An 18,264-nucleotide genomic window follows, 5' to 3' on the forward strand; every position below is an offset into this window, starting at 1 on the left:
TCAGCACTTTCTTAAACCCTGAGAGAGGGCGAGATGGGGTTCAGAGCCTGCCTCTTTACCAAATCTGTAATATAAGTGAATCCATATTTTCCACAAAAACCTAACAATTTTGGCTGTCATGAAAATCTGGACAGTTTTATTGAAAAAGAAAAAGAAAAGAGCCGAAACAGTTACAAAAATAAATACAGATTAAACCACCGGGGGTTGCTCTCGGGGAACATTTCCATCTGCTATTCGTCAAATCTTTTCCCTCCGCTGGCAGCCGTCACCCATTTAAAATGTCATAACTACAATCAACCAAACAGTGTGGCCCGTTTTCTCATGGCACCAGCTCAAACCAGAGTCCGACCTCCTTCACTTTTCTCTGAACGCACACAGTCCCATCTGAGCTAAAGTCTGGGGGAAGGTTGTGAATGAGAACCACAGTTTACACCTCGTCTTCGTTCAGCAGCATGTTGGGGATTCCTTTGGAGATGGGAAACTCTCGTCCAGATTCAGGGCATTGCAGACAGCCCTCCATCACCTCCACCTGCAACACACACAGACGAGAGGCCCGAGACCAACACTAGATGTCACCACAGAGCAGAATACAGCATGGACAGTTCAGTCAAACCGTAACGCTGCATGTAAAGCAGTTACTGTCTAAAGTTAAGCTCAGACTACAAAGAGTTTAGCTGTGATCTTTCTGTCGCAGCGCATTTCTGTTGAAGCACTTTCTGTTTAAGCTCCAAGATTAAAAAAAAAAAAAAAAATCCAGATTGCTTCACCAGTTAAAGCAGCCTCTGGCATGCTTGAAATTACTGCTACAGCATTCAGGATGCTCTTCTAGTTCAAGCAGTTCTATGACAAGATGTGAGTTTAGCAGAAAGTCAGAGTGTAGTCAAGTATACACATGGATCATATGAAAACAAAAGAAGGCAAGTCAATAATCTGAATTAAAGTTGCTCAGTCTTCCAAGCTTCCATTTATGAGATACTTAAATGTTCCACAAGCTTCCACAGTTTGAGTCCCACAGAGCATCAGCGTCTTTCTCAGCGGACCGAGAGACTGAGTTGAACCAGCTGACATGCTCTAATAATCCCACCACTTTTCTAGACTTTCCAAATGATATTGTACTGAATCGATCAAAAAGAAAAGCAGTCATCTTGCTGGGTTGCGATGCTTGGAAAAATGGATTCAAGTCTTTTGCGGCCACTGTTTTAGTGACACGGTTTAATGGTGATGCCAAAGTTTCTGCACATCTCTGCAGTTCATGGGCATTTTTGTTTTCTAAAGTGTTAGAAGATGCTTAACATGAATTTTTAAAAATATATAATACTTACAACACACAACAATCGCTCAATAAAATCAGTTCTGAAAAGGTGGGCAGTGATTTAGACGTATCAGTGCTTCAGTGTCTGATGTGTTCAGGGAGGGAGTTCCAGAGGAAGGCAGCAGTGGAGGACGTTCTGTGGTCACAGGTCCGGTGTTCGGTCCTGAGCGGTGCAGACAGAGGTTTGGCATCAGAGGAGAGGAGGATGTGGGAGGGAGTGCAGTGATGGAGCCAGTTGGTGAGGTAGGAGTGAAGAGAAAGAGTCTGGATTGATTCTGTTCCGGGGCAAGAAGCCAGTGAGGCTTCTGAAGGTCAGGAGTGATGTGGTTGCAAAAGCAGGTGTGTAGGCGAGCCACAGAGTTCTGGATGTGCTGGAGTTTATTGCAGACTTTGGACGATAAATCAAACAAATGCTACTGCAGCAGTAAATTCTGGACGTGATGAAGGCGTGAATCAAAGTTCTGTAATTACAACCTCTTGTCTGTGCTTAGTTTTGTAGTCTGAGCTTCACAATGTCATCAAGAAATGAGTGATTATGATGCAGAATAGTTCAGTTACATAAAGATTTCTCATTGCGCCTGTGTTTTGCATTTCATCAAACACTGACAGATTCACACATCAGCTAATTCTAGCTACACTGTGGTAACAGGGCAGGTGTCACAATCAAACATTAAATATATTCCATGACAAAGTCCTTGAAGTCCGCCAGGATGGTAGTGGATCTCTGTAACCGCAAGCTCAGTACAACTTCAAGTTTGGAGGTGAATTCAGTTATTGTTTAACCCTCGTGTCGTCCTGCGGGTCAAAATTGACCCGTTTTAAAGTTTGAAAATGTGGAGAAAAAAAAAATATTTTCACAGTGAAACTTCTGATGTCCACATTTCTATCATTTCTGGGAAATCTTTGAACACTTTTTGGTGGAAAAAAAGAAATGTTAAAAATGTTTCTTAAGAACATTCACGAAAAAATCAACCTAAATCCAGCGAATTTTGCTGGATTTTTTTTGTGAATGTTCTTAAAGAAAACATTAGAAGTTTTACCGATATATATGTAATCACTTTAGATATTTTTAGGATTTTTTTGGAAGATTTTTACTCATTTTTGAAAAATATTTACAAGAATTTTCTTGCCAAATTTGGGGGATTTTTTAAAAAAATAAAACTTTGAAGGGAAACTTTTAAGGAATTATTGGAGTCTTCTTCCTGAAGGTTTTGCAAATTTTCAGAAATTTGGGGAATTTTTTTGCTGATTCTTTTCAGACAGTGAAACAATATTTTTTGGTGCCCGTAAATGAGGACAACAGGAGGGTTAAATAGAAGCCGCAAAAGTCAGAGACGAGACGAAGCAGCGGGTCAGACACAGCTGTCAATCATCACAGCTGTCAATCATCACAGCTGTCAAATCTCAGTACCAAAGTAATACTTTTATTATGCGTAATCTCACTAGAGGGTCAGCACTGAGTGGTTACCATAATGACTTGTTGGAAATATCACTGACTTCGCATCTCTGGGGAGTCTGAGATTATTAGCAGCACTTCGGGGTGCTTCCACCTTTAAGTGCTGCAGACGCTGCTTGGCAAAGAGCCGGAAACATTTTCTGCTGGGCTGTGAGAAAAAGATGCGTTTCTGCAAAGACAGCTCAATAATAATCAGAGAGCTTAGTTTATATAAATTTTTTGTGGGAATCATTTTTAACTTTTGGCATTTGTGCGCTTCATTTTTTCCTCATCAGGCCGCACACATCTGAAAATGATATACTCAACTTTAGCTCCGTCATCAGCACCCGTCAGCCTGACCTGAAATATGTCAGGGCCACAATCTTAATTTTGCTAAGAGGGTTATCTTTGAGGCATTTTTTCTGATCAATCAGATCTTGAGAAAAGTCTGTCGAGACGACTGAAAAATGTTACAGCAGCATATTAACGCACATTAATGTAGAACGAGGTGTTCAACAGTCACATTTACAGAATTTTCCCCATCTATAGTTAAGATTTAGATGTCTGGGTTCTGCAGCTGTTCGTGTGGACATCCAAGTATAATCAGCACTAAAAGTGTTTGGTGAGTCCAGTTTAACCTGCAGGAGATTGTGGAGGCTCCTGTAACTTGTTTTACTGCCAAAAAGGAAATCAATTCATGCTAAGCTGAGAGAAAACGGGCTGTAACAGACAATAAGCTCAAAAAGACAGTGTGAAAATGCTCATGCACCACCTCCACATGCTGGGAAATGAAAACCCTGCATGTGTGTGTTTGACAGACAATATATTTCTGTCCCCGCAGTGTTTATACTGAATTGGAAAAATGTCTAAAACTCTGATATTTTAGTTTGATCTCTACATAAATGGCACTTTCCTTTGATGAATGAATGTGCTGCAGTCATGGAAAACAAGACGCTGTGCAGGCAACAACCACATCAGAGCTTTGCTGCTAATTGCTGTTGCCAGTAATAGAAAGAGGTCATCGAGTGCAAACAGCAACTGTGAGACAGTGAATATGGACAAAGCGTTTCACACAAAAACATCCCATAATTATCTTAACGAGTCGCTCTGTTAAAGTCAAACAAGAATAACAAACTTTTTTGAGATCCACATTGTAAACAAGATCAAACATGAATCAGTGCTGGTTAGTAAAGAACACAAAGCCTCAGAGTGATCTTTCTTTTTAAGTAAAAATGGTTTCATGCCAGTGAAAATATGTCGGACCGAAAAATAAAATGAAAGATAAAACACTGACTGTGTAACACTAAATTTGAAAGAAACCTTGGGAAAAACAGACCCGTGATGAACTAATCTGCCTCTATTTTGATAATCAATTAATGGTTTCGGTCATTTTTGAATACACAAAAGGTCTTAAGTTTATTCATTTAAAACTAAATATCTTTGAGTTTTGTGAAGTTGGATAAAACACAACACTACCGCTAATGATTTTAAATATTAAAAGATGAAAATGAAAGCAAAAAATAGCTGTTAGGGTCAGCTCTAAAGAGGACATCCCTCTTCAAGACAACTGCATTCACATGCTGATACCAGAAACACGACACATCGGTGCTGTCAGGACTGACAGAAGGTCTTTGAGTTCTTTACCTCCAATAGAATTCGGTGCACTTTCTTCAGGAAGTCTTCGTTTTGCTCATAGTCCGACACCAGTTCACCCGGCAGGTCTTGTCGATGACCCAGCTGTGGAGCAAACAAAGATTGTAACACATCAAACTGGGCAGCTCTGCATTCTGGATGTTAACACAAGCACTCAGTAATGCAGTATAGTGTTCTGTATACTGAGGATCTGCAGTCACTCCTTTTGATTGCTGCTGCTTATACAAAGTTTTCCACAGTCTGATCCTATGAAGCACAATAAGATGTTTAGATTCATGTCCATCATGCTGTAGGAACGAGTAGCACGAAAACAACCCCAAACATAAAACCAAAGTCATAAAGAACCATTTTCAGTGATAAGGATGGTATTTACCACACAGATTACAGACAATCCACCTGTCATGTACTTTGACAGTATGTTCTCTTCTCAGTGCAGCTCCTAATTCATCATCTGTAAGCTCTTAGAACGAATGTAAAAGACTTGGCCAAATACAAAACACTAAGTTCTCTAATGTGCGACCCTGATTCAGGGCCGATTGACATTTCCAAATCAGAGGGTATCTTCAATACGGTTTCTCTGTGACAGCATTTAAGTTTATAATTTACTATGGCAGCAATTTTTAAAGATTCTAGTAACGTGCGACTCACCCCTTCTGCAGCCTGGACCAGAGCGCCCCACTCCAGTTTGGGGATCATCCGGCTGACAAATTTAGGGTTGAAGTCAACCTCGTTCACCTTCACCTCAGTTGCCTGAACAAAGACATCAGGAGGACAGAAACTATTAGTGTCGACATTCAGGAGGCTTCATCAACAGTCCAAACATTATGGCTGAGTACAAAATCTCCTCCTCGACCACTTTTCCCTACTAACTCAACCTGACATTAAAAAAAACATATAGAGAGGTTTAGAAACATTTTAATGATATTTTTTCACCTTAGGAACATTGTAGTATTCCATTGCATTTTTAGATAGAAGTTGTCTCTTTCTTTTGAAGGAATTATTGAGGGCCCCAAACACACTCACTCGTTATTTACTCTGATACAGTCCCAAACAGCAGTCCTGCCATAACAGCTGTGTTTGTAAAGCTCATAAAGGTCAGTTTAGATTATCACTGGGGTCGTAGTTAAAGGTGGTGCTGTGCTGGAATGACGGAAAGAATATTATCAACATCTTTGATTATAATGAAGTTCAGCACAGCATCATCAATATGCCTCCAAAACTGCACTTTTTGTCAGAACCACAAACTGGAAAAGCAGAATGAATTTGTTGACTTCTTAACAATATGATGGTTCTTGGACTAATCATGTATTATCATGATTAGCTGTTCTGTCAAAAAATGACCACATCTAAGCTTAAAATCATAGTATTTGATCAAATTCATTATACTGTGCATGTCTCATTTAAAACTTTAAAAATAAATCATTTGTTTAAAGCATATTCTTAAAAAATAAAAATCCCAGAAGTGCACAGGCTGTGTGTAGACAAAGCAGATTAAGACACGTATGGAAACAAATTAAAAATAGTAACTAATGAATTATCTATATGTAGATGTATACAGCGCCACCATTGATTTTCCCAGTATTAGTAACTCTTGTGGGGACTTGGAAAAATTCTGCTTTGATTTTTTATTTTATTTATTTCTGTAAAATAAATATTCAAAGGAGTTCAATTTTAGTTTTCTCCATTTTTGGGGACACTGCAATGCTGCTAAAATATATATTTTAAAGTTTTCTCTACTTCTGTCAACAATTGTTCTGTATGCATTGAGGTGCAGGACTTTATAGTGAGTAAAAACGTGACAGGAGCAAAGAAACGCCCAGAAACTGTTTGGGGTTTAGAGTGTTAAATAGCAAATAGTTATCAACCACAGAAGTTTCTTCAACGTAGAGAGGCCCTTAGAGTGAGATTAGACTGATGGAAAATATGTTATGTGGCAAATTATAATGCAATCAATGTTACCTGACTTGCTAGCTTCCTAACATCTAGTTAACTAGTTATTAAACATTTTCAAACTGCGCCCTGGTTTAGATGACAGTTAGCATTGTTAGCATTGTTAGCATTAGCCGCGCTGCTAGCATTAATCTGTTACCTTGATGAGCAGCGGGTATCCTTTAGACACTCCCTTCACGTGAGACGTCAACATGTTGTGTGTGAGCAGCTTCATGTTGAGGAAAATCACAGAAAACTGTCACCGCTTCAAAAGTACGCAAACAGCCACAGTCCGAACTGGAAATCACGCCGCTGCGTTTACATGTGCACCGGAAGTACGGCTGGTGCATCGCTTCAAAGATCCCCCCAAACGTTTGGTCCGCTGCTGAAGGTTCCTTATTTAAGCCTTATTTTAGTTTTTAGTTGATTTGTGTCGATATAGTTGCCTTTTTATTGCACATCATTCTAGAAAATGTAACAAACACCAATATAGTACATTATAACACTATTTTTCTTCTGTAATAGTCACAATAATCAAATCTGGTCAAGTTGTCATTTATATAGCACATTTAAAGCAGCAGCTGTTAAACCAAAATACTTTCTAGTAGAAAAAAAAAATCTAATTTACCTAAAGAGTTTAAATGTTAAGGTTAAGGTGCTATAATATTACATATAATACAAATTTAACTGAGTAATTTAATTTAAATAATTAAGAGTGAGAACCTACAATATTATATAAATTTAAACTGTAATTTTAGGATGATGCAATATTATATAAAACAATTTACTTGACTGGTTAAAAGATTAAGATTAATGCCTGACAATAGAACTAATTTAAAAATTAAGAGTAAGACCTTACGATATCATTAATTCTACTAAACTGCCCAATGAATAATAATTTGAAGATAACACAATATTTTATAAAATACAGATTGATCTGACTAATCTGAAAATTAGAGGTTAAAACCCTACGTCTAATCCCTAAAATCTAATATTTGGAAAGATTCCATTCAATTAGTAATTGATTGTGTAAAGTTCTGTACTTCAACATAAAGTTCATATACGTAGAGACATTACATCACTAACAATAACAAAATATTGCTAATTAACGGCAAAAGAAAACTCAGACACGTGTTCAGTTTTTATACTCAAATTTTTTATTTTTGTATTAATTTTGTATACTCCTTGTCTTCGTATTATACAGGTCAGTCATACAGTTATTGATATAGTAAATAGTAATTACACACGAGTGGTGTAACAAGCATCAACCTGCCACCTTCACAGACATGCATCATGCTCGCTCACAAACACACACTCTCATTCACGCACGCACGCAGGCACGCACACACACACACACACACACACACACACACAGAGGGACACATATCCCTTACACTTAAACAAAAAGATAAAAATGTAAAATGTTTTTTTTAAACCACAAAACCTCAAAGTTTTCATCCTCCGCTGTCACCAGATTCACATCCTCCCAATTCTTAGTTTGAAAACGAGTATGACAATACTTATGCTTTAACAAAATAAGAAGAAAAAAAAAAACAAGAAGAGAAACATACAAAATTGCAGGAAGGCAACTAAAGATGTGGGCAAAGCAGTTCTGAAAACAGAGTAGGTTAACTCAGATCCCATGATCCGGTTTCGAATCACAGATGAGCCGTAATTCAGGTACGAGAACCACTAACTGACTTGTAAAACTATTAACTTTGTGAAGCTTTAACAGAATCCAACACGCTGCTACAGAATTTAGAGGCTTCACGTGATCCGTCGCTCCTATTCAGTCAGGTATCAGTAAAAGCCAGTATGTGTTACACTTTTACTACGGAGGGTGCAGGTCTGAGGAAGGCATCACAAACTAGTTAAGAGGGCACTCTGCAAGGTTTATGGCACAGACAACAGCACTGAGGGGAGCAGGTGCATAGTGGGGCCAAAGCTAAACCAATCACACAGCGTTGTATCGTGAAGTCAGGATGAAAACCATCTGCCAACAAAGGACACTTCATTAAAACATCCTCCCTGTTTCCATTATGAGCACAAGTAGACAAAGCTCGTTAATTTGTCAGAGACTGGATATTTTCATTCATCTGTTTTGTGGTGAAACTGTTTGCAGCTTGTGACGGGCAATCAGAACACAAACGGCTTTCTAAGATTCATGACAGATCAAAACATCTCACACTTAGGCCGCCTGTTATCCCTAAAAATCATCTCCCCTCTCCGTGCAGAGAAGAGAGACAACCGCTACTAGAAATCACAGCTTTAAAGCAGAATACAAACAGCTTCAAGCAGCACAGTTCAGAGTACATGAAGTGCCCACAATCTCCCTCCCAGCTCAGAGTGATATGTTTGCACAGACAGTAAGGAAAACCTGCAGACTGTTACTGAGGGGACGAGTATGAGGAGAGCAGCTCTTGCTGAACGTCAAACAGAAGATTCAAATCTGTTACATTAATGCATAATGGAGCCACGTAAAACACTGGGTGTCAGTAACTGCAGTAGTAGTTAGTCGTAGCATTGTTTTTGCATCAGAGCACACAGACTCTCATTAGTCCACACACATGCAAATACACATTCAACCCCTGGAATCCCACTGCTTAGACTTTCCCAAATCATACACACTCATTCTCTCTCACACAGACACAAAAATCCGTCCTCATTCTTGGGCGTCCTCCGTGCGCCACTTGAGGAAATCCTCTTTCCGTGCGTCTGGTTTGATCTGGTTCCGCATGCCGCCCAGCAGGTTGGAGGTGGCTTCAGAGGCCACGATCAAGGGTCGGACTACGGTGGGCGGGATCTGCCGCAGGACGCCGCCCACAGCACCGGGGAGACCCTTCTGTTCGTGGCCACGGGATGCTACATCACACAAGGTCTGAGCCGTGTCAATCACTCCCTGAAGAGCAAAGAGAAGAGTCAAATATTTAGTGTTCCAGTAAAAGCAGGGATACTGAAAGAAAACTTATCTATTAAAAGATCAATTAATTAGTCTATTAAATGTAAGGGAATAGCTCCAATCAAAATTTTAAACCCCCAAAATTTTAGTTTGCTGTTATGGAGACAAAGAAAACCAGGATCCTGTTACATCCAAGATGCTGGCAGCAGCAAAACAACTCTCCATTTTTAAAATACATTTTCCATAAGTTGATTTATCGACTAATTTCAGCTCTCTGCATCTCAACACATCTTTCCCTTCAACGTTCTGCGCTGCTGAGAGCTCATGTCTGTTCTGCACGTGAAAATGTAAAAAGCTAATGAGTCAAATGCATTTGTTGAGTGGAGAGGGATCAGATGCGGTTAAAATTTAAGAAAGACGAGCCAAGCACGAAAATACAGACTGCCAAGAAACTGATTTCTTTTGGAGAAACTGAGCTGCATCAATTTTCTGTAATCTCCCGGCCTGATAGCAAAATATGTTTCTCATATCGTGAGATTGCTGTAGAAAGACAGTTACTATTACAAGTTGAACAGAAAGATGAATACCTGCGGTGTCTGTGATGATTCTGTGCTTTCTACAAGAGTCCACAATTTAGTTTTTAGGGGTAAGTTTTGGGAACAGTGTCAGCTGAAGTGAAAGATGTAAGTAGCTGCGATGAGGCTACTTATTTTTTGGATTCTTTGCACTCTGGAAAGCTCCACAACCACTTTCTTAACCCTCGTTTTGTCCTGCGGGTCAAATTGACCCGTTTCAGTTTGAAAATGTGATTAAAAAATGTATTTTCACAGTGAAACTTCTGGTGTCCACATTTTCAACAGTTTTGGGAAATTTTTGAACATTTTTTTGGTGGGGAAAAAAGTTTCTTAAGAACAGTCACACAAAATATTTTTTGTGATTTTTTTGTGAATGTTTTTAAAGAAAATATTAGAAGTTTTGCTGGTGTTTTAGGTATTTTTAGGATTTTTTTGGGGAAGATTTTTAGAAGAATGGTAGAATTTTCTTGCCAAATTTGGGGATTTGTTTATTTTTTTAAATAAAACTTTTAACGGAAACTTTAAAGGAATTATTTATTTATTAAATTTTTTTGCTGAAGATTTTGCAAATTTTCAGAACTTTGGGGAATTTTTTTTTGCTGAATTTTTAGTTTTTTTTCACACAAGGCAACAGTATTTTTTGGTGCCCATAAATGAAGACAACAGGAGGGTTAAAGGTTATTTTTAGGACACACCTCTCTGACGGTGTCGTAGGCTTTGGCCACTCCTTCTCGGAGGTCTGCAGGCTGGGCGGCTCTGCGGGGTCGGCTGGAGGGGGCTCGGCCCTCTGTGATGGCGTAGCGATTCAGGGGAGGCGTTGGAGACAAGATGTCGTACACCGTCTCTGCTGTAGCCTGTCAGACATCCACAGACATCATATCAAATACCTGACTGATTGTTTATCCTACAAAACCTTCAACAAGTGTGCTAAAACATTTGGACACAACACAGAAACTTTAGGTGAAGAGTTTAGTTCAGCTGAAACTGAAAAGTATTCACAGACGGATTACCTGGATGGCCTGAACCAGCCTGTTGCTGAGCTCCAGAGCAGCCGAAGCCGTGGAGGTGCCGAAGGACGCCGCCCCCCTCTGGAGACCTCGAATAATGCGTCCGTCCTTCCTGTACTGCTCGATGGGTAACCAGAACAGATCCCTCACTCCGTGGACTGGACGAACACACCGAGATGGAAAAGAGAGGAAAAAGAAATAAACCAAGGGACGTAGCAGGATAAAGAACAAGGAAATGTTGAGCTGACGCGATTAACTTACACAACTGGACAACTGAATGCATGGGGCCGACACCTCCCAGAATGCCTGGCAGCTGATTCTTCCTGATGTCCGTCAGCCACTCTGTGACGGCGTACTGAATCACTTTGTCTACGCCGAGGAGACTAGAGAGTGTGGAAAAAGAAAGACTAAGAACTAAAGTATGCCTTTGAAACAGAGTGATCTAGACTCAGAAATTTAGAAACTACAGAGAGCAAAAAAAAAAAAAACAACACTTTATGCAACAGCAGATGCTTGTTTTGGAAGAGAAGTGCATGTTTCTACCCGTGTCTGCAGCAGAGCCTCTTCAGCTTCAGCTCAGAACAGTTCAACTGGGCCAGACCGATCAGGATCCCTGCAAATGTCCCCTGAACAGGACAGAGTGTGAAGATACTAAATTATTTTCTGATCAAATACAAAGAAATCGTACACGTGTCGTCACTATAAGCTTTTGGTCAGATTAGGAGATGGATGAGCTGTCAGAGTGACCTCTCACCTGTTCAATGACGACATGTTTGCCGTGATAATCCAGCCAGATAGGCACTTCAGAAGTGAAACGAAATTCTCTGAATAGGACAGAAGAAAGGAATACATCAATAACTTACACCTATATTCATTTTAGATCAGCTGGCAGTGCATTCGCTCTTCTTTTATCCTTCAGGCTAGAGTAACTTTATTAAACACGCATGTCTTCACAGCACAGCCGTTTGACTGCAGCTCCTGTGGTGCCTCCTGGTTATTGTTCTACTGTTCATTACACCAACTTATGCTTTCTTGCCTCCTTTCTACTATTGTGACTCTGAAATCGCTCCCCTTCCACCATCAAAAGCAAACTTCTAATTACTTAAATGCACCCTAAGAACATGAGGAGAAAGAAAACTCCAGGAGGACCTTAGAATGAGGAAACACAGGTGCTGCAACTTTGTGGGTCTCAGTTAGATTAGACAGGTGATACAGCAGTGCAGCACATTAAAAGTGACTGCTGTCACTGAAGAATTACACAACGAAAAAAAAAGGATTTCTAATTTGGCAGCTTCAACTACTTCATTCTCATGTCTCTTCCTCACAGCCCTGTCTCACATCCTCACTGGAAAGAGGTAAGACATAAGAGACAAGAATGAGAGAAGCAAGGAGACACGTTAGCGTGATAAAAAGCGTCTACACACCGGAAGTAGATTGGCTGGTCAGAGGAGGAGGAGGAGCCTGCAGAGGAGGAGCTCTGCTCGCTGTACGTAGTTTCCACAGATGCTGTGAGGTCAGGTCCAAGACCAGCCGCTACCTCCATCTCCTCAGACGACTTCTGGGAGGGATCTGCCTTCACTGAAAGAGAAAAATACAGAAGATACATAAAGACCGAGACCCCATGTCATCGTTTAAACGTGCTCTCAAGCCAGAGATCATATTTAAGTCGCTTAAATTCAAGCATGAAAGACAAACGATGCAGCAAAGAATCAAAAAACATTTGACATGATTCACCTTCAGCTGCAGGGTCCACAGGCAGGTAGGGGTTAACAGAGGAAGCTAGATTACTAAAAAAGTCCTTCAGGAAAAACAACGCATCCTAGAGAGGAGATGGAAAAAAAGGATGGGTGAATGTGGAGAGTTTCCAGGAGCAGCACAAAATACTATCAGAGTGAATGATGCAGAATGACCAGTCTGCTAGATAGAAACTTTGATGATTTCATTTTGACTGAGAGAGTGAAGACTGGCAATTAAAGCAAGCTGCATGTTTTCTCTAGTCTGACATTATTTCGTCACATTAAAATGCAAAATCATTTTTACAATTGGAGATACTGAAAACAAGCTTTTACATCAGATCTGAAGGCTCTGATCATCCACTCTTGGTGCCATATATTCAGTAGCTGGACTTACCTGGTCGATGTTAAGTCTTAGTGGCAGCAGGCTGACCCGAAGACAGCACTCTGGACCACCGAGGCCAGACTCTGGACACACCTGCAGGGCCTTCACAGTCAGCTGCAACAAGGACACACATTATCAGTATCACGTGACATGATCAATATTCTGTTTTTTTTTTTTTTTTTTTAAACAAGAACAAGCCCTCTCCCACCTCTCCACCATACTGTTCTTGCCTCAGTAAACATGTTCTACACTGTATTAAAGCTTTATCAAAATCAGTTGCATATATTTTTAACACAACTTCACATTTTTGCAAGACAAGCAGGAATCCTCCCCCTTGTCCCTCCCTGCTGCCTCACCATGTTGGAGTGGGCTCTGCGGGGCATGCTCTCGCTGGTGTAGAGGTAGAGGAATTTGTTGATTTGTGAAGAGGCCAGTCGGTCTCGAACCTCCAGCTCCTGGACGATGAATACCTGCCTGGAGAGGGGCTGCTCGCCTCCGGGACCGACCCCGACCCCAGCTGCCACAGAGCCCTCCCCATCCTGCCCCGCTACTGCCACCGGGTAGGACTCGTGCTGGAAGGACACCTGGACGACAAAACAGGAATGTGTTAAGGAAACGGTACTTGACTGTAGAGGTGTAATGATGCCGGCGAGTGTTTGAGAAAGTCATAAACAGCCTATACAGTATGCATGACCTAAGCTTTTACATAAAGGTTAATAAGTGGTTTATTTCTCTCTGAAACATAGTGGATAAATATTATAAAGTAACAAACAGTAAGTGCAGTCCTTGGGTTAATGTACTTGTTTACAGTGCACCAGTGTACCTTGGTGAGCTGGATCTCCATCAGCAGTGTGTGCTGACGGCCGCTGCCTCCAGCCCAGCGCCACGAGTTCTGAGGACGAGAGGAAGCAACGGAACGAGACGGAGACCCGCGAACACCAGCTGGGACTGAGCGACCCCTGCAGGACAGCAGAGAGAGACAGAGGAATTATAAAAGCAACACAAAGTTTTGACAATTAATGCACACAGGTGAAAAACTCTCAGGATCTTTTATGAAAAATTTAAATGACGAGCCAAACATCTGTGTGTGTTACCTATTTGTGTTCTGGGCATGTATGGACATGGGTTTGCCGCCGAAGTCTTTTCCTCCATAGAGATGCCAGACTACAGAGATCTCCCGCAGCACCACTCGGCTCTGTGGAACCGGGAAGCGACTCGGGGCTCGGAGCAGGTCTGAGCTGCCTCGAGGTCTGGAGAAGTGACTGTCCTTCACCCTGATGGGCCCCTGGGACAGAACCGTCACCACAGGCTCCCCATCCCTGGGCTGCAACGAATTCATGTGTAAATACTTTGTTATGTCATCACAGACGGCGAGCTAACAAGACAGACACAACAGGAAGATAGAAGCAAAGAGAGAGCCTCACAGGAATGCCCATGCCAGGAGCCTCCAGGATGCAGAAGTCATCATTGTCCGTGGATCCTTCGGAGCCTTCGTCTGACATCAAATCTGCCTGTGCCTCAGTTGCTGTGGCAACCAGTCCATCAAGCTCTGAGTCGTCCCCCTGAAGGACAGCGGGGCTGTGCTTCGAAGCTTCACCAGGAAACAGGTAGACGGAGACAGGCGAGCCTCTCAGCACCGAGGGCGAACCTGGACCAACACAGAAAATCCATCAGTCACTTTAAGCAACCAAACACAACATGCAGAGATTTACCAAGCTGGTACTATAAACAGTCACCTCTTTACACAGCAAACGATGTTCATCAGATATGATTGTTGTGACAGTTTGAAATAAAACCAAAGAATCCCACACACTGTCCATCACTTAGACTCACTTTAACACATTTTAGGTACAGACTTTAATTTAAAGGTGGAAAGGACAGTAAAGGCTGTCTTTTAAAGACTACAGACGATATTTAAATCATGTTTTTATCCAGTGCCCTCAGAACAAACTAGTATGTAAAGTGAATTTGTCAAATTTCCTATATATGTGTGTTTAAAATGTAACCACTCAGTGTCCCACTTGTTTCTGTATCCGAAGAACTTGTTGACATAATTTATGTGGATACTTGTGTAGCTTTGTCCCCTGGTCAGAGCTGGTATATGTAAAGTACTGCTCAGATGTACGGCATTTTTGTGTTGACATAAAGTAACGGAAAGTGTGCAGGATTCTTTGCTTGTTTTGAACTCTGTACCCGTCACTAACACTCCATGGTTTGCAGGAACTTTTTGAAACTACGACATATATCATCATTTGTATGAGTGAAATCTGACAAACTGGGGACTGAGCAGAAACCTCTTCTAAACACCAGGAAATCCAGGTCAGTGTAAAATTGTACTAAACCTCCTGCTGTTTAGATGTTTGGATAAGCAGACGTGCAAAAAAATCGAAAAATAAATAAGAGAACCTGTGCATCACCTGGTTCTAAACTTTCTTCTCTGTGACTCTTCTCTGTGTCTATTAAGGCATCAGCCAGGTCATACTGGTTGATCTCAGCGGTTTCAGCTGGAGGGCAGGGCAGCACCGACGCAGGACTTTCTGACAGCTAAAAGGGCAGTTTAATAACAACACATTAGACACTTTTATCCCACCTTTATAACGCTTCAAACATATAAGAAATCATTTTCAACTTGCCAGCAATTTTGCCACATCACTTCCTTTATGTAGGCAATTTTATGAGAAAATGCTTAAAACTGGGAAAAACGTACATTAAAAATAAAATAACACAACATCCTTTTTTTTGGCAGCCTGCAGCTTTTGTTCAGAAAGTTACCCTGAACACATGGTGCAATTCTATACAGTGCAAAGCTATTATTTAAGTCTTATCAGATCAACATTTTAAATTTCCAGTGTGTAAACAGGTCTTACTGGTAATTTCTGGCCAGCGATTTCAGTGGGTGAGGCATGTCTCGGTGGGGGGTGCAGGTCGCCCTGGGAGACCAGATACTGCAGCAGATTGACGAGGGCAGCGCAGGAATCGGCACAGGTATGAAGGTGGACGACGTTGTTGGAGCAACGGAGCTCAAAGAGAGGCTGAGACTGCAGAACAAACGGAGGAACCAGAGGAAAAAGAAATCAGGAGAATCAGTGAGGGAGGTGACAGAGAGAGAGTTGTACAACAAGAGGAGGGAGGTTGGTAACAGGGAGGGAAGGAGAGGAAAATGATGCAACATATTATCAGTTATCACATTTAGGAAGATTAAGGATGCACATTTTGGCTCTTTTTCCAGAAGTATTAAGGCTTCGTAACGTCAGCGTGAAGGGAGCAGATAAAGAACCAACATTTGATCATCATCACTAATACCTAAAAGTGTCTGTGTGACCAAACGCACCTAATCCTAAATACACCCATCACAGTGCAATGGTAGATGCACAAAAATACATAAAAAGTCAGGCAAACATTAAATAAAACAAGCAAATGCCTCTGAGTAAAGACTTGACTACACTAACATAAATCCAGAACATTACTTTGTGATGTCTTCATACAGATATTTCTCTCATCTATATCCTGAATATTTCCTATTTCCTTACTAACTGGCTCAAAGCACAACTGCATCATTGTTAAAAAAGGACTTGTCTACTGTTTCTTTGCTGATTTTGGTTCCACATTAAACTGAAGTTGATCCTCGTTCTAACTTGCTGTCCGGAGCTTTTATTGTAGTGAAACTTTACTATGGTAAAATAATTACATTTAAACACAGACCCTGTGTTTCTTTGGGATTTTTAAAAGTAAACTGTTAACAGGAGTCACTTTTCTGCTGCTGTGCTTCATGTCTGCTGCATGTAAGTAAACACTCACCAGCTTCCCCGTATCGCTGCCTTTCCATGTGGTGATGGCGAGCTCCAGCAGGTCAATGTCCAGAACGCACACATAGTCTGAGAGACACAAACATGCATGGTGGCTTTTATGGAACTCATTTTAACCTGTCACTCTGACACTGATTATTGTTTTCTTTCAATGATATAAAGAACAGCACTTCTTTTTTTTAAAAGAAAGACAAGTCAAGTGGACTTTTTAATTTCCATTTCAGCCTAAAGACCATCAGTATTAGAGGCTTTCGGCTTTCTGGCTTAAAAATGACACCTTTACCAACTGAGACAGTTGGTAAAGGTGTCATTTTTAAGGTACATAACAATTTGTTCACATATTAGAAATAAAATTACTTTCTAACATATTTACTTTTAAGCGGTGAGTGTAGCTGCTTTCTTTTAGCATTTCAGCTAAAAGTGTTAAACAATGCTTCCATCTCTCTCTGGATCAAAGTTTCAAGCCTAACTTACTGCTGACTGAACCATGTGGTCAAATGTAAAAGAACAACAAATTTTCTTTAGTGGGCATTAAGTTCCTCTTTAATACCAGCTGTGAGATCAGTCACACTAATTCTATTCTAACACACCACGCTGCCAAATAAGTGATAACAATTTTCTTTTTGCACTTGTCTGTGACTCTTAGCAACTTGACTGATAATGTGGTTCCCTGTTTATCTTTTGCAGCTACAGTCGAGATGTCGGGAGACACTACTGATTCATTTTCACCTCTCAACAATTTATTTCCTCCAACGCAGAGCATGTTACATCGCCTCTAAGCTTCACTGTACTTCCCAAACACTTTTGTGCTGAACAGCTCTACCAGACTACAGCTACTCTGTGAGTGTACACAGCACACAGAGGTGTTTCATGTGTCGTACCTCTCCTTAAGTCCACGGTGTCAGTCTCACATTTGTCAGAGAGGTAGAGAGCAGAGTCATCCAGGATGAATCTGAACACAACAAACAAACTTACACACTTTATACACTGTGATACAAACTGGAAGCAACATTTCAAACATTTAGTGTGTTGATTATGACTCCAAGAACATGAAATATGGCAAATTATGGCCTTGTTTTTTTTTCATGAACTGTACCTGAGGTGGAAGGTGGCAGTGTCTACAATGATATTACTGGACAGAGAGAAAGATTCTGCTGTGAACAAAACTCGCAGGGGCAGATACAGAGGTCTGGAAAACAGAAAAACAGCAGATGAGGGTGAATTAAAACAGAGGAAGGAGAAATGTATTACCTATATATCATCTTGCCACACTGGTACCTACCTGTAGTCGACAGCACAGGTAGCGAGGTGTGTGTGGAGGACAGTGATGACGGCCGGGGCTGTGTATCCCAGAATAGGATCATCAATGACATCCAGGAAATCAACCAGCTGTAAAAAAAAACAAAAAAAAAAAACAAAAAAGACTAAGTGGACAGAAATCACAATCAAATGGTTTTATTTTTCAGCACAATCTAAACATTTAAACAGAAAATAACACAAAACAAACTGCAATTGCTATGAGACCGACAC

General features: G+C 40.8%; 2 protein-coding genes across 2 annotated transcripts in view; both read right to left on the reverse strand.

The window, feature by feature from the left end:
* Positions 1–114: 114 nt before the first annotated feature.
* Positions 115–6,676, reverse strand: trmt112 (tRNA methyltransferase activator subunit 11-2). Its single transcript, XM_023282010.3, has 4 exons — positions 6,490–6,676; positions 5,049–5,150; positions 4,392–4,484; positions 115–529 (listed from the first exon to the last, which is right to left on the reverse strand). The coding sequence occupies exons 1-4, from the start codon at positions 6,562–6,564 to the stop codon at positions 428–430; spliced, it is 372 nt and encodes a 123-aa protein (XP_023137778.1). The 5' UTR covers positions 6,565–6,676; the 3' UTR covers positions 115–427.
* Positions 6,677–7,463: 787 nt separating this feature from the next.
* atg2a (autophagy related 2A) overlaps positions 7,464–18,264 on the reverse strand; it is a 30,502-nt gene continuing 19,701 nt past the window's right edge. Inside the window, exons 24-42 of the mRNA XM_023282000.3 lie at positions 18,017–18,123; positions 17,831–17,923; positions 17,616–17,686; positions 16,727–16,803; positions 15,796–15,966; positions 15,346–15,472; positions 14,353–14,576; positions 14,023–14,252; positions 13,752–13,887; positions 13,285–13,512; positions 12,941–13,042; positions 12,545–12,629; positions 12,235–12,388; positions 11,565–11,634; positions 11,354–11,436; positions 11,072–11,193; positions 10,814–10,968; positions 10,499–10,657; positions 7,464–9,228 (exon numbers count right to left, since the gene is read on the reverse strand). Of these exons, the coding sequence (XP_023137768.2) occupies positions 8,992–9,228; positions 10,499–10,657; positions 10,814–10,968; positions 11,072–11,193; positions 11,354–11,436; positions 11,565–11,634; positions 12,235–12,388; positions 12,545–12,629; positions 12,941–13,042; positions 13,285–13,512; positions 13,752–13,887; positions 14,023–14,252; positions 14,353–14,576; positions 15,346–15,472; positions 15,796–15,966; positions 16,727–16,803; positions 17,616–17,686; positions 17,831–17,923; positions 18,017–18,123 (2,631 nt within the window). The 3' untranslated portion in view covers positions 7,464–8,991. The remainder of the gene's footprint in view (positions 9,229–10,498; positions 10,658–10,813; positions 10,969–11,071; positions 11,194–11,353; positions 11,437–11,564; positions 11,635–12,234; positions 12,389–12,544; positions 12,630–12,940; positions 13,043–13,284; positions 13,513–13,751; positions 13,888–14,022; positions 14,253–14,352; positions 14,577–15,345; positions 15,473–15,795; positions 15,967–16,726; positions 16,804–17,615; positions 17,687–17,830; positions 17,924–18,016; positions 18,124–18,264) is intronic.

The sequence above is a fragment of the Amphiprion ocellaris genome, chromosome 13 (genome assembly GCF_022539595.1).
Source record: "Amphiprion ocellaris isolate individual 3 ecotype Okinawa chromosome 13, ASM2253959v1, whole genome shotgun sequence".
Classification (NCBI taxonomy): domain Eukaryota; kingdom Metazoa; phylum Chordata; class Actinopteri; family Pomacentridae; genus Amphiprion; species Amphiprion ocellaris.

What these genes read in the sequence shown, in the direction of transcription:
- trmt112 (XM_023282010.3), bottom strand. Translation starts at nt 6,564, where the DNA reads ATGAAGCTGCTCACACACAACATGTTGACGTCTCACGTGAAGGGAGTG. An exon ending in GATACCCGCTGCTCATCAAG is followed by an intron (nt 5,151 to 6,489) that starts GTAACAGATTAA and finishes GTCTTTGTTCAG; the next exon opens with GCAACTGAGGTGAAGGTGAA. An exon ending in TGCACCGAATTCTATTGGAG is followed by an intron (nt 530 to 4,391) that starts GTAAAGAACTCA and finishes TGTGTGTTGCAG; the next exon opens with GTGGAGGTGATGGAGGGCTG.